Source organism: Heteronotia binoei, chromosome 1 (assembly GCF_032191835.1).
Source record: "Heteronotia binoei isolate CCM8104 ecotype False Entrance Well chromosome 1, APGP_CSIRO_Hbin_v1, whole genome shotgun sequence".
Lineage (NCBI taxonomy): Eukaryota > Metazoa > Chordata > Lepidosauria > Squamata > Gekkonidae > Heteronotia > Heteronotia binoei.
The window spans coordinates 21,101,660-21,115,179 of record NC_083223.1 but is presented as its reverse complement, the minus strand read 5'-3'; the positions used below and the strand labels follow the sequence as shown (position 1 = coordinate 21,115,179).

The 13,520-nt window shown below is 44.8% G+C and overlaps 1 protein-coding gene across 1 annotated transcript in view; it reads right to left on the bottom strand.

Annotated features, from left to right (window-relative positions):
• Positions 1-13,520, bottom strand: part of LSS (lanosterol synthase) — a 50,347-nt gene that overhangs the window by 22,344 nt on the left and 14,483 nt on the right. The window contains exons 10-14 of the mRNA XM_060232087.1: positions 12,337-12,364; positions 8,870-8,926; positions 5,207-5,278; positions 2,289-2,339; positions 1,743-1,892 (exon numbers count right to left, since the gene is read on the bottom strand). Of these exons, the coding sequence (XP_060088070.1) occupies positions 1,743-1,892; positions 2,289-2,339; positions 5,207-5,278; positions 8,870-8,926; positions 12,337-12,364 (358 nt within the window). The remainder of the gene's footprint in view (positions 1-1,742; positions 1,893-2,288; positions 2,340-5,206; positions 5,279-8,869; positions 8,927-12,336; positions 12,365-13,520) is intronic.

The following is a 13,520-nucleotide window of genomic DNA, read 5'->3' as shown; positions in this document are numbered from 1 at the left end:
TGTACAACCTACAGCCTGCAAAGGGGTACACTGCCCTGCGGCCCACAGCCTGGCCACCCATCTCACCTGCTCCTCTTCCCTCCCGACAGAGGCAAAGGAGGCATTCAGAAAGCCATCGGAAAACTTTTCTCCCCATATGTGTCCCCTTGTATTCTGCAGATCAAAATCCACTTGTTGTCCCCGGCCCAAGCCTCGACTAGGGCCAGAGCTTCTTATGCCCTGGCCTGATAGAACATGTTCCTGTTAGAGATCAGGGCCCTGCAAGACTTAACGCTCTGCAGGGCTTGTAAAGGGAGGTGTTCCGCCAGACCTTTGGTTGACGCTGCAGACGTCCAATAAAATCTGACCTGCTGAAGCCCACCTCTTCTACACAGGCCAGATCAAGAAAGACTTCAGAGACCCCGTTGCACCAGCTTGGGAAACCATCAGCGTTTCCTGGTTTAAATGATGTCATTTTAAACTACATTCAATTATCCAATTTGTTAATTAATTTATGTTTTCAATGTATTTTAAGAACCTATTCTGTGATCCACCCTGAACCCACTCGTGGGTGGAATATAAATGGAAAGAAAGAAATTGCTGCTAACGGCAAGACCAGATCTACATGTTTTTTGAGGGGGGGGGCAAAATTTAAAAATGATCCCTCCTTGTGGGCCCATTCCACTTATGAGCTCATAGAATAGAATGGACTCCATAAATTTGGTGCCCCCCACTCGTGTGGCGCCCAGGGCAAGCACCCCCTCCGCCCCTTCCTAGATCCAGCCCTGGCTAACAAGGTTGTTGATGAGCAGCCACTCACACTCCCAGCTTTGAGGGAACACTGTTCTGGGTGTAGCAGAAGTTTCCTAGGCCAAACCCCTGAGATGTGAGCCTCTGGAAGGTCACAGGAAAATTTCTGGTGGGTGGCTAAGTGAGGGCGAGGATGTCATCTCTCAAACAGCTGAGAGGCAGAATCCTGTCCCCCACTAAAGAGCCACGGGATGGAGGTCCAGCATCACATGGAATAGCCCACTAACCTACAGTAAAAAAAAAATGCATGGGCCACCAAACCAACTGAGTTGGCTCTGGATCTTACCCAGAAGCAATGTTCCCTCTAAGCTTTGGAGTCTTGTGAGCGAAAAATTCTACTTTGGGAGCTACTGGCATTAAAGTGGTGAGCTACTGCATAAATTAGTTTGCTCTGGGGCCATTTTTCCTGAGCTAAGACAACAATGTGTGAGCTGGAGGCTAAAAATCTGTGAGCTAGCTCACACTAACTCCTCTTAAAGCAGGGGTGGCCAAACTTGCTTAACGTAAGAGCCACATAGAATAAACATCAGATGTTTGAGAGCCACAAGAACAAACCTCAGATGTTTGAGAGGCTCAAGACAGGAAGGAAGGAAGGAAAATAGATGGGAAAAAGAGGAGGGAAGGAGGGGTGGAAAGAAAGCACCTTCCAATGTATTCTTCAAGCTGCCAGCTGGCTTGGAGAATGATTTAAAGAGAGAAATGCCTCCCCCAAGCCAACCAACGAGGTGGTGAGGGCTTTGAGAGCTACACAATATTTGTAGGAAGAGTCACATGTGGCTTCCTAGCCACAGTTTGGCCACCCCTGTCTTAGAGGGAAGAGTGCCCAGAAGTCTCTTTCTGCAATTTATGACCACTAACCAACCAAGAAGGACCAAGGAGAATTCAGCGCTGGAAAGCAGAATGGACTCTGCAGCAGAACATGAAAGATGCTCCTTCCACTTCCTTGTGCTTACCACATTGACAGCGTCGAAGAGGGACTCTGGTGGGATATGCTGCTTTATGAATGGGCATTTTTCCTGAAGCAGCATCACAGACTTCAGCCCTTCCGCCGTACAGTCAGCCACGATCCAGCCACAGTCGCGGGTGCTAAAGGGAAATCCACCCTGGAGGATAAATCAGACGCCAGAGATTTGAGTGATAAAAGCAAAAGAACTACAATTCCTTCCCAGCGCACCTTCCAGGTTATTCTAGCATTTAGTCACAAGCAGGGCTGGAATTCTAGCAGGAGTTCCTTTGCATATTAGGCCGCACCCCCCCAATGTAGCCAATCCTCCAAGAGCTAACAAAAAAGAACCTTGTAAGCTCTCAGAGGATTGGCTACATCAGGGGTGTGTGGCCTAATATGCAAAGGAGCTCCTGCTAGAATTCCAACCCTGGTCATGACAGTGGACCAGGGGAGGGGAGGGGGGGGTGGGAAGGTTTCTTTTTACTGCCCCGTTCAGCCCTTCAGAAGCTCCCATTCATCTACAGAAGAGGATACCTTCTTTGCAAGAGGATACCTTGTTCATTTGGCGGTAGTACTTCTCATAATCAGGTGGGTTTTCGGGAATCTGGAAAAGATACAAAGCTACGTTAAGGTTTAAGGTTTACTGGATTTAAATCCCACAGAAGCAGGCTCAGGGCGGCTCACAACCAGTAAAATCAAAACACTTCACCCACCTTATTTACATCATAAATTAAAAATTAAACGATTAAAACAGTTAAAACAATTTGGTGCTAATATCAGTTAACACTGTTTCATTTCAGATGGCGTTCAGTATATATTAGATGTCATTCCCTACTACCTTATCAGTCATTCCAGATCAATTAAAGGCCAGCGGAAATAGTGTCATCTTACAGGCCTTGCGGAACTGGGCGAGGTCCTGCAAGGTCCTAACTTCTTCCGGCATCTGATTCCACCAATAGGGGGCAGCAATCGAGAAGGCTCTCTCTCTCTCTCTGGTGGACTTCAATCTTGCCTCCCTCAGCCCAGGGATCACTAATAGATTTTTCATCCCAGATCTAAGTACCCTCTGGGGAACGTGTGGGGAGAGACGGTCCCTAAGGTAAACAGGTCCTCAGCCATACATTCAACAGTGGCAGAAAGAAGTGATCCCAAATATCAAGAAAGGGACAGTCCACATGCTCTTGGGAAGGGACAGTCCCCACACTCTTGGACTCTTGGATATTCAGGGGAAACAATACCAGCATGCTTCTTTTTGTTCTTTCAGGTTTTAGCCTGAAGATCAACACATTTTGACATAGGAACATAAGAACATAAGCCATGTTGGATCAGGCCAATGGCCCATCCAGTCCAACACTCTGTGTCACATAAGAACATAAGAGAAGCCCTGTTGGATCAGGCCAATGGCCCATCCAGTCCAACACTCTGTGTCACATAAGAACATAAGAGAAGCCATGTTGGGTCAGGCCAATGGCCCATCCAGTCCAACACTCTGTGTCACACAGTGGCAAAAAACAAACAAACAACCAAGTGCCATCAGGAGGTTCACAAGTGGGGTTAGAAGCCCTCCCACTTTGCCCCCCCCCGAAAGCACCAAGAATACAGAGCATCACTGCCCCAGACAGAGTTCCAACAATAGGCTGTGTCTAATAGCCACTGATGGACCTCTGCTCCATATTTTTATCCAATCCCCTCTTGAAGCTGTCTATGCTTGTAGCTGCCGCCACCTCCTGTGGCAGTGATTTGAGCACGGAGTCTTCGTTTGAACTGGGTGTCACAGGCAAGGGAGAAGAGACCAGGGATGCTGCTGGGCCACAATGGCAACGAACTCCTCCAATGTTTTTACTCAGCTGGGAGAAGCAGTAGATGCAACATAGTGCTCTGCCTCACAGGCATGAGTTGATGACCTAGGTCTGGGGTGGCCAAACTGCAGCTCGGGCTCATTCACACATATTGTGTGGCTCTTGAAGCCCCAACTGCCCCGTTGACTAGCTTGGAGAAGGCATTTGTCTCTTTAAATCACTTCTTCAAGCCAAGCCAGTCGGCAGCTTGGAGAATGTGTTTAAAGTTAAAGTTGCTTTCTTTCCACCTCCCTCCTGCCATATACCTTCTTTCCTTCCTTGCAACTCTCAAAATATCTAACGTTCATGTCTTGCAGCTCTCAAGCATCTGACATTTATTCTATATGGCTCTTATGTAAAGCAAGTTTGACCACCCTGACCTATGCGTTCCTGCATGTGACCAACACCAGGGAGGTTTCCCTGAGGATTAGACAGATTCATGGAAGATAGGCCTATCAGTGGCTACAGGCCACAGTGACTGAGGGGAACATCCACATTTAGAGGCAATAAAACCTCTGAATCCCGGAGCCTGGAGGCAACATCAGGGGAAGGTTTCAGCCTCTATGCATTGTTGTTGGATGTCCAGAGAAACTTGTTGGCAGCTGTGTAAAACAGGATGCTGGTCTAGATGGGCCACTGGTTTAACCCAACAGGGTTCTTCATGTGTTCTCAGGGCTTTTTCTTTTTAGCAGAATATACAGGAATACAGTTCTTGGTGTCAGGGGTGTGTGGCCTAATATGCAAATGAGATCCCGCTGGGCTTTTTCTACAAAAAAAGCCTTGTGTGTTCTTATATGGAGAATCAAGGCCACATTGACTTTTGTGGGCCCTAGGTACTTTTGCCTTCATGGGTCCCTCCCGCCAAACAATCAGGTTTATTACAGTTGAAAGACCAGCAAGTTTACAAATAGATAAAAAAGCAGTTTAAAAAAAAAGATACAAAAATGTATCACAGATAAAAGGAAATCCATATGACATTTTCCTCAGTCAGACACTTTCACTTTCTAAGAGCTAATACACAGAATTTTGTTACTGCGTAAGACACAATTTTTTGACAGCCTCCATAATCATAATCATAACCTGATCATAACCATAATTATTTTGATATAACTTTAAATACTTCAACATTTAATAATTACAATCATAATATGATCATAATATGAACATAACCATAATCATATCAATATTAAAATTATTTTTGATATAACTTTAAAAACTTCAACTTTTTTTTCCTGCTGTAGGCAAAATTTAGTATATTTTCCTGGGCCCTAAAATTTTATTTTTTTCTGAGGTAAGAAAAAAATAACATTTTCTTCGAGCCTAAAAGTTCATTCTTCCCCCTTCTGATTTAAAAGAAATTAAAACACTTTTTATGGGCTCCTAAAAGTATTGTGGATCCTAGGCACTGTGCCTAATAGATAAGTCGGGCCTGCAGAAAATTATTAAAAATGTGGGATATGGCAGATGAGGTCATGGTTGGGTCTGCCTGCCTAGTCCACAGGGACTACTACAGAGGACATTCCAAAATGTAAATGTACTTGCTTCTTTAAAGAGAAGGGTGAGATGGCATCAGAACTGAAGGATGAGAATTTAGTTCACGAGTCTGCATACAACTGGCACTTTTGTTTCTTACCTGAGTGATTCGGAGGAACGTGTGTGCATCTTGCAGACAGGAAGTAAATTCAGGCTTCTTTTGAGCACCAGCCTTTACAAAGACAAAATATATTGTTTTTAAACACTTGAGAGTGTTTTGGGAAGTCAACAGACCACACAAGATCCAGAGCAATCTGTGAAACAGTTATCAGTAAGTGGAGTTAAAAGTAGATTTTGTTAACTGTATTTGATCAACCAAAAGCCAGTGTATGGTGCATTAGTTAGACTGGGCTGTAGAATTCATTTAGTTGTATTCCCACCTTTCTCCCATTGTGGACCCCCAAGGCAGCTTATATCATCAGGCCTCATTTGGGGCAGGAGCTCACAGGAGCAGAGCTCTGAAACCTCTACATTTTCTTGCGCTTTCTTTCTTAACCACCCCCCGCCCCCCCAAAAAACCTTGCTTCTGGGCTCCATTGTTCAAACCGCCTGTGAGAATTTTGCTGAACTCTTAAGATTTGACAAACTTTCCCATATTCTTCCTCACAAAAAAAACAGGAAAAGAACCAAAACCTATAAAGCAAACAGGTGGAAATCTTCATCATGCCAGAGGCCACAGAGGAGAAAGTAATTTTAAAAGTATGATGGGAGTAAGGTTTTAGTTTGACAATTATTATAATTCAAGAAGCCTTGTAAGGTAGATACTGACATGATACAATTTAGCACACCTTCTGGTAATGTCAGGGGTGTGTGGCATATGCAATGAGTTGTGCTAATAAGCTCCAGCACCTCTTTTTCTACAAAATGACCCCTGTATGTCATTCTACTCTTCTCCATTTTACCCTCACAACAACCCTGTGAAGTAGGCTAGGCTGGCAGAGCGTGACTGGGCCAAGGTCACCCAGTGAGCTTCCACGGCACATGTGGGGAGTCGAACCCGGAGCTCCCAGATCTGACACTCTTAACTACCACACCACGCTGGCTCGGCTTCCCCCTGCCCAAGAAATGCACTGTGTGTGTTCTTGGGCCAGTCCCCGCTCCCTCATAATGTTCTGGTGATGGAAGAGGGCAGAATTACATGGGAGGCCAGTGTTGCGTGAAGATCAGAACGCTGGACTAGAATAGATGCAGGCCCTGATCTCCACGCTGCCATGGAAACCTACCAAGGAGCCTCAGGCCAGTGACAAGCCGTCAGCCTCACAGGATAATTGTTGTGAGGACAAAATGGAGAAGAGGAGAACGATGTAAACCTCTTTGGGTCCCCCAGTGGGAAGAAAGATGGGATTTTACTTGCAGTGATTAAATAAAATAAACCCTCAGAGGAACAACAAGATAAAAATGTAGCAAACTAAGCCACACTAAAAATGGTAGATGACTTATGCTCAGGATGCTCATACTTTGCATTGTTTCTCCAGTTTTTATAATTTTTATTGATTTTAGCTATAAAGAGAAAGCATATGCATAGATACAGAAACAAGAGGGAGGGGTGGATACAGAAACCAGAAACAAAGAAAGCTGCAAATATATCAGTTACATTTCTACCTCAAAACTAAATACCCAATTCTTTCTACCTGCAACGAATTTTCCCCTTATATTCTACCGTCATCATTTTCCATTATACACTTTTTACTAATCTGTTGCTTAAGATACGACTCTAAACGATTCTTCAGCACATATAGATATAAAAAGTCAGAGAGGTCACAACACAAACTAACTGGCTAAACTTAACCATATTAAAAGTACAAGCTGACTTGTTATTTTAGCGATGTCATCATTTGGATAAGCATAAAAAACAAATATCATCTCTTTATCCTTCTAACTTATTTCAAATGGAGAGAAAGAAAGCAAATTTAAAATAACATAAAACGTAGAGAGAGAGAAAAAGTGGCGAGCAAAAAACATAATAGTTTATCTGTCTCAATATAAAGTTTCTCCAGTCAAACGTATTATCTCTATAGCTCACTCTCTAATACATAGCTCTAATTATCTTTATTTAAAAAAAGAATATAGAAAATAACAGACAAAAGAGAAGCATCCATGTCCTGAGGATCACTTGGCCTTTTGAAATCGCTTGTCAGTTCTTGTTAAGAGTTCCATATTAGCCAATTACCTACAGAAAGAAAAACAATTCCCTCTTCTTGAAAGTTTTCCGCATCTTGATTTTTTTACTGAAATGTGCCTCCTCTCTCAGTGCATTCGCCCCTCTTGGTAAAAATAATAAGGCTCCCAAGCCATCGGTTCCTCTCAGAAAAGCTTTAGTCAGTCTTGATTTCTGGTACTTCTTAAAAACTGCGCAATCTGGCTCCATTTTAATTTTCTTCGGCACCTTCCGCAGCGGATCTTTCTCCATTTGTCTCAACTCCACAGACTTCACCAAGATCTCCTTAACACTCTGCTAATGTAGGTTTAAAGTTTCGCTGCTTTTTAGAATAAAAGCTCCCATTTGCTTTTTCATCAACTCTGTTAATGAACTAAGGTCCTGCTTTAGAGAAATTATGATATCCATTATATCTTTTTTATGAAACATTTCGCTTTGCAATGCCATTTTTCTCCATAGAATAACTTAGCCTAGTAATCAAAGTTGAAAAGTAACTCAGAAACCCAGTTAGTCTATCCTTCCAAATCTCCTCCAGCCATGTGTTTTGATTGTTGTCATTTCAGTTCCACTCAGGCAACAAACACAAATCTCTCTAAAATATATCTTGTTTTTCTTCAGACCAAATTATAACCGGGTAATGGTCTCCTTATCACTTATTCAATCAGAACCCAAGTTGATTTAAGTATCTATATTCAGTCTAATTCAGATTGTTGCAAATGCTCAAAGTTGTTTTTTGTCTTTTTGAAGCCACACTCGCAGAAAAGTGGGGGGGGGGGGATTCACCTCTTTCCCTTCCTTTGAACTGTCCCATTTGTTGTTATGTAAAACGATCTAATAGCCGATGGTATTGAAGAGCAAACCTACTTGCGAAGTAGAATTGCAGTGCTTAAGGTAGAAAAGTGATGCATCAGAAGCTTGTTAGAAGAAGAAAGCAAGCGGCCGGGTGTTCACCTCTTTCTGCTGTAATGGCGACCATGACGGCAGAGCACTAGAGCACACAAGAAGGACAGGGAACAGCTGCCATTTCCCTGGCTCCCTGCAAAGCTCCATGCTAACAGGAAACCCCCCCAGGGTCTCTCTAGAGATGCTATGACTGCGGCACCTCTCCAACCGCCCAGTTCAGGAGGGTCACTAGAGACAAGCTCTGCAGACCCCCACTGAGCTTAAGGCGACGAAGCCCGGATGTCCATCCTTTGCACTGTTTCTGATGACCAGGCACCAGACCCTCTCAACACAAAATTACCATCTGCATCCCTGCTATTGTGATGCCTCCAGTGTTAGTTCTTACTTAGCTTTGTTCCATGAATGCCTTTGTGGATCAATCACATGCATTTCTCACTGATATTAGAGGCCTTTTTGTCCACAGGAGTCCCTTAACTCTTACTCACCTCTTCTTTGGCCTACTAACTGGTAATATCCCAATGGTTCTCTCCATGCTTGAGCCCACATCCTGATCTTCAAGCCGCTGCATTTTAGCTCCCTTAAAATTACCCATAAAGCCCTTCAAGCAGTTCTCCCACCAAAGTGAAGAAAAGAAACTGGTTTCGCAAGCTCTTGCCAGACCTTATGGCATGACACAGGCAGGAAGATCTTGTAAAAAAGTACCTCCAGGAAAGCTTGGACTGCAAATGCTGTATCCCAAACCTGTGATCCATTGGTACCCTGAAAGAGAAGGAAAGCACAGTTGAAACACACCTTTTTCCCCCCCTTAAAATTCTGACTTGTTTCTCTTTAGAATACAGACAATCAGGGCTTTTTTTGAGCAGAAACGCACAGGAATGCAGTTCTGGCTGGCTTGGCGTCAGGGGGTTTGGCCTCATATGTAAATGATTCCTGCTGGGCTTTTTCTACAGAAAGACCAATGTGAAACAATGGTGTCATCGGGGGTGTGGCCTAATATGCAAATAAGTTCCTGCTGGGCTTTTTCTACCAAAAAAGCCCTGCAGACAATAATCTTTAAAAGTCATCTATTGTACTATTTGTATGGACCTGTGATGCATTGTGGGATAGTTAGTAGTAGTAGGTAAGAAGGAATATATTTATATGACTGGGTGTAGAGACTGATTGTATATTATATCATGGATGGTAAATGCAATGGTTTTTGGTATAATTGTACTATTTTATAATTCATAAATGCATTTTATATTTGAGTATTTGTCAAATGGAGATTTGCTGGGTATATGTCAAAAGACATATACCCAACAAATGTCATGGTACAGTGGTCAAGAGTCTCAGACTAGGATCTGTGGTGAAGTGAAGAAGAGAAGGAGGAGACTGGATTTATGCCCTACGCTTCACTTGGAGTCTCAGAGCAGCTTCCAATCCTTTCCCTCGCCCCACAACAGACACCCTGTGAGGTAGGTGGGGCTGAGAGAGTTCTCCCAGAACTGCTCTTGAGAAAGCAGCTCTTCCAAGAACTGTGACTGCCCCAAGGTCACTCCGACAGATGCATGTGGAGGAGTGGGGAAATCAAACCCTGTTCTCCCAGATTAGAGTCCGCCGCTCTTAAACACTACATCAAGCTGGCTCACACTAGGATCGGTGGTTTCAGACTCAACCAGTGGTGCAGTGGTCGTGAGTTTCAAAGTAAGATCTGCGAGACCCAGGTTCGAATCCCCACTCTGCCATGGAAGCTGGCTGGCTGACCTTGGCCCAGTCACACTCTCTCAGCCTAACTGACTTCCCAGGGATTGTTGAGGCTAAAACGGAGGAGCGGAGAACAACGTAAACCACTTTGTAAGTCCCCATTGGGGAGAAAGGCAGGGTATTAATGAAATGAATAAATAAATAAATAACACCAAGAGGGTTGTGATTCCTGAATGCTTCTATTGTAATAACTGCTTTTAGTCTTCAAAGTGATGCTGAGCTTTTGCGGTTTTTCAGCTACAAAAGACTAACACTGTAATCACATCGAGCAAACTCTTCTCCACCTTTATTAGATCAATGGCTTCACAGGCTGTGGGAATTGTTTGTTCTGAATAAAACTGCATGCAAGTCTTTTGATTGTGAGCAATATGAACATCGTGTGGTAGCTGTCTGGTTTCCTCTGGAAAAATATTTAACTGAATATGACATTGTACCTAGCAATTCATTCTCATCTATTTTTGATCTGCATTTAATTTTTGTTTTGTCCTTGTTTACTGTGATTTTCATATGTCAGATTTGATGTATGCTAAATTGTTGACACTTTGTAATTATTTTTTGCAAAGGATAAATAAACTTTATTATTGTCCTGGGTGGGGTGGGGAGGAACCCACAAGGAGAGACTTCTTCCCCGATATTGTTTCCTACAGCTGACTCCTGCCTGTGAGCCCAGGAAAAAATGGACGAGAGGAAGGGTCCTCCAAGGTCATCTAGTCCACACCCTGCACAACGCAGGGAACTCATACATACCTCCCATTCACACACCCCAGTGACACCTGCTCCATGCCCAGAAGATGGCAAAAAACCCCTCCAGGATCCCTGGCCAAATTGGCCTGGAGAAAAATTGCTGCCTGATCCAAAAGTGGCCATCTGCATGTAAGAGGGGGGTCACGAGAACTAAGCACTGATGCGACCCTTCCTGCCCTCCTTCTCATTAACTGCCTCAGTTCACAGAATCAGCATTGCTGTCAGATGGCGATCTAGCTTCTCCTTAAAAACCTCCAAAGGAGGCGAGCCCATCACCTCACAAGGAAACCACTGAAACTCTCTGTCTGGGGCAGTGATGCTCTGTATTCTTGGTGCTTGGGGGGGGCACAGTGGGAGGGCTTCTAGTGTCCTGGCCCCACTGATGGACCTCCTGATGGTGCTTGTTTTTTTTGGCCACTGTGTGACACAGAGTGTTAGACTGGATGGGCCATTGGCCTGATCCAACATGGCTTCTCTTATGTTCTTTAAGCCTGTTCCACTGAGGAATGGCTCTAAGCATCAGGAAGTTCTTCCTAATGTTTAGTTGAAAACTCTTCTGATTTAATTTCAAGCTGCTGGTTCTGGTCTGACCATCCGGGGCCTTAGAAAACAGCTCCGCACCTATATGACAGCCCTTCAAGTACTTGAAGAAGACTTCAGGTACTTTGAGAACAATGTAATTCACTTTCGGGTCTCTGCTGGGGAGAACGGCAGGGTACAAATGAAACAAAATATTTTTAAAAAAATAAAAAATGATGAGTTGCTCAACATGGACTGGAGGGGGGGATGGATTTCCAGGGCCAATTTGACTTCCCTGGTTGATCCCCTGCTGCGAGTGGAGGGGGATGCAGAAAGGCTTTAGCCTAGGGGTGTTGAACTCATTTGTTATGAGGGTCAGATCTGACATAAATGAGACTTTGTTGGGCCAGGCTGTGTGTGCACCTATTTATGATTAGGTAGCAGAGATATAAACTTTATAAAGGACACAGACAAACACAAAGATTTTTTTAAAAAAAACTTAAAATAAAACATGCTTAAAACATTAGCACGTTGGTCTTAAAGATGTTTTATTTTTCTCTCTCCCATGGGATCTAGGGAACTGGGCAAAGGGGGCTCTGTCTCTTTCCTTCCTTCCCCAGGGGACCAGGAGGGGGAGGAGCCTCAGCCAATAGAAGGAAGAGAGGCTTGGCTCAGTAGCTATGCCATGCAGTTAAGAAAGCCTGGCAAAGCAAGCTCTCTCTCTCTCTCCTCTTCCTCCCCAAAGGAAGAGCCTCAGCCAATGGTGAAAATAGAGGTTTTGCTCTGTAGCTGCTGTGCGATTCAGCAAGCCTTGCAAAGCAAGCTGTGATGCAGAAGGAAGGAAAACAGAGAGGGAGAAGGAAGCAGATCACAGCCAGTTCTTCAAGGGCCTGACAGAAGCCCTCTTGAGGGCCTGATTCCGCCCCCATGCTGTATGTTTGACACCCCAGCTTTAGCCTTTCTGTGCTCCCTCCCAAAGGCTCCCCCCCACATTTGCAGCAGAGGAAAAGGCAGAAATTTGGTAGAGAGAAATGGAGGGGGAGAAGGATGCAGCCCCCTCCCTCCCTGGCCCACCTCTCTTACTCAGATCTCCCTTCCAGAAGGAAGAGAAAGAAGAAGAAGAAACAGAGGACGCTCTTTTCCTTTGTCCGCCAGTGCTTTACCTGCATCTTCAAGCCATCCAGTCCCAGCCTGCAGGGAGATTTAAAAAATACAGGTGAATGCAGCCCTCCACTCAACTGCCGTGAACTTTGCAGAGCCATACAGGCAAGAAGGCCGTGAACGGAATTCTCCTGGTGGGCCTGAGATAAATGAGTACCCCTGCAAGTCGCTGAGGGAACGCTCCCGCTGCTGCAATGGCAGGAGTCCAGGTTCAGAATGTGGGATGCTCAGGTTGAAATTCCTGTTCAGCTAATAAAGCTCACTTCTCTCTCCCCCCTGAACTTGTGTTGCAGGGTGACTGTGAAGATAGATGGCTGCCCTCCTGCCTTAAGAGAGCCAGTCTGGTGTAGTGGTTAAGTGTGCGGACTCTTAGTGGTTAAGTGTGCAGACTCTTATCTGGGAGAACCGGGTTTGATTCCCCACTCCTCCACTTGCAGCTGCTGGAATGGCCTTGGGTCAGCCATAGCTCTGGCAGAGGTTGTCCTTGAAAGGGCAGCTGCTGTGAGAGCCCTCTCAGCCCCACTGACCTCACAGGGTCTTTGTTGTGCGTGTGTGTGTGGGGGGAGAAAGTAAAGGAGATTGTAAGCCACTCTGAGATTCGGAGTGAAGGGTGAGTATAATCCAGTATCATCTTCTTCTAAAGGATACATGAATTGCACAGAGAAAAAAAACATAACCTTGCAAGCTCCCCTCATTCATGGAACAGTTGTGGAAGGAACTGCCTCCAGACAACAGCGCTCCAGCTAAGCAGCCCATGATCTAAGCACCCTTTGAGCAGTACAAGAGCCTTCCCAAAAAATAGCTGCAGCTGTATGGATGGAGCGGTGGGCAGGCAGCATGGTACGTCCTGATCTTTTCCGATCTTGAAAGCTAAGCAGGTCAGCCAATGTTCCCTCTAAGCTGAGTTAGTGTGAGCTTACAGGTTTTAGCCACCAGGTCTCATTTTGGGCAGAAGCTCACAGGAGTGGCGCTCCGGAACCTCTAAATTTTATTGTACTCTTTCTTTCTTACACACACACACAGGGCTTTTTTGCAACAGGAACTCCTTTGCATATTAGGCCACACTCTTCTTATGTAGCCAACCCTCCAAGAGCTGACAGGGCTCTTAGTACAGGGCCTACCGTAAGCTCCAGGAGGATTGGCTACACCAGAGGTGTGTGGCCTACCATGCAAAGCAGTTCCTGCT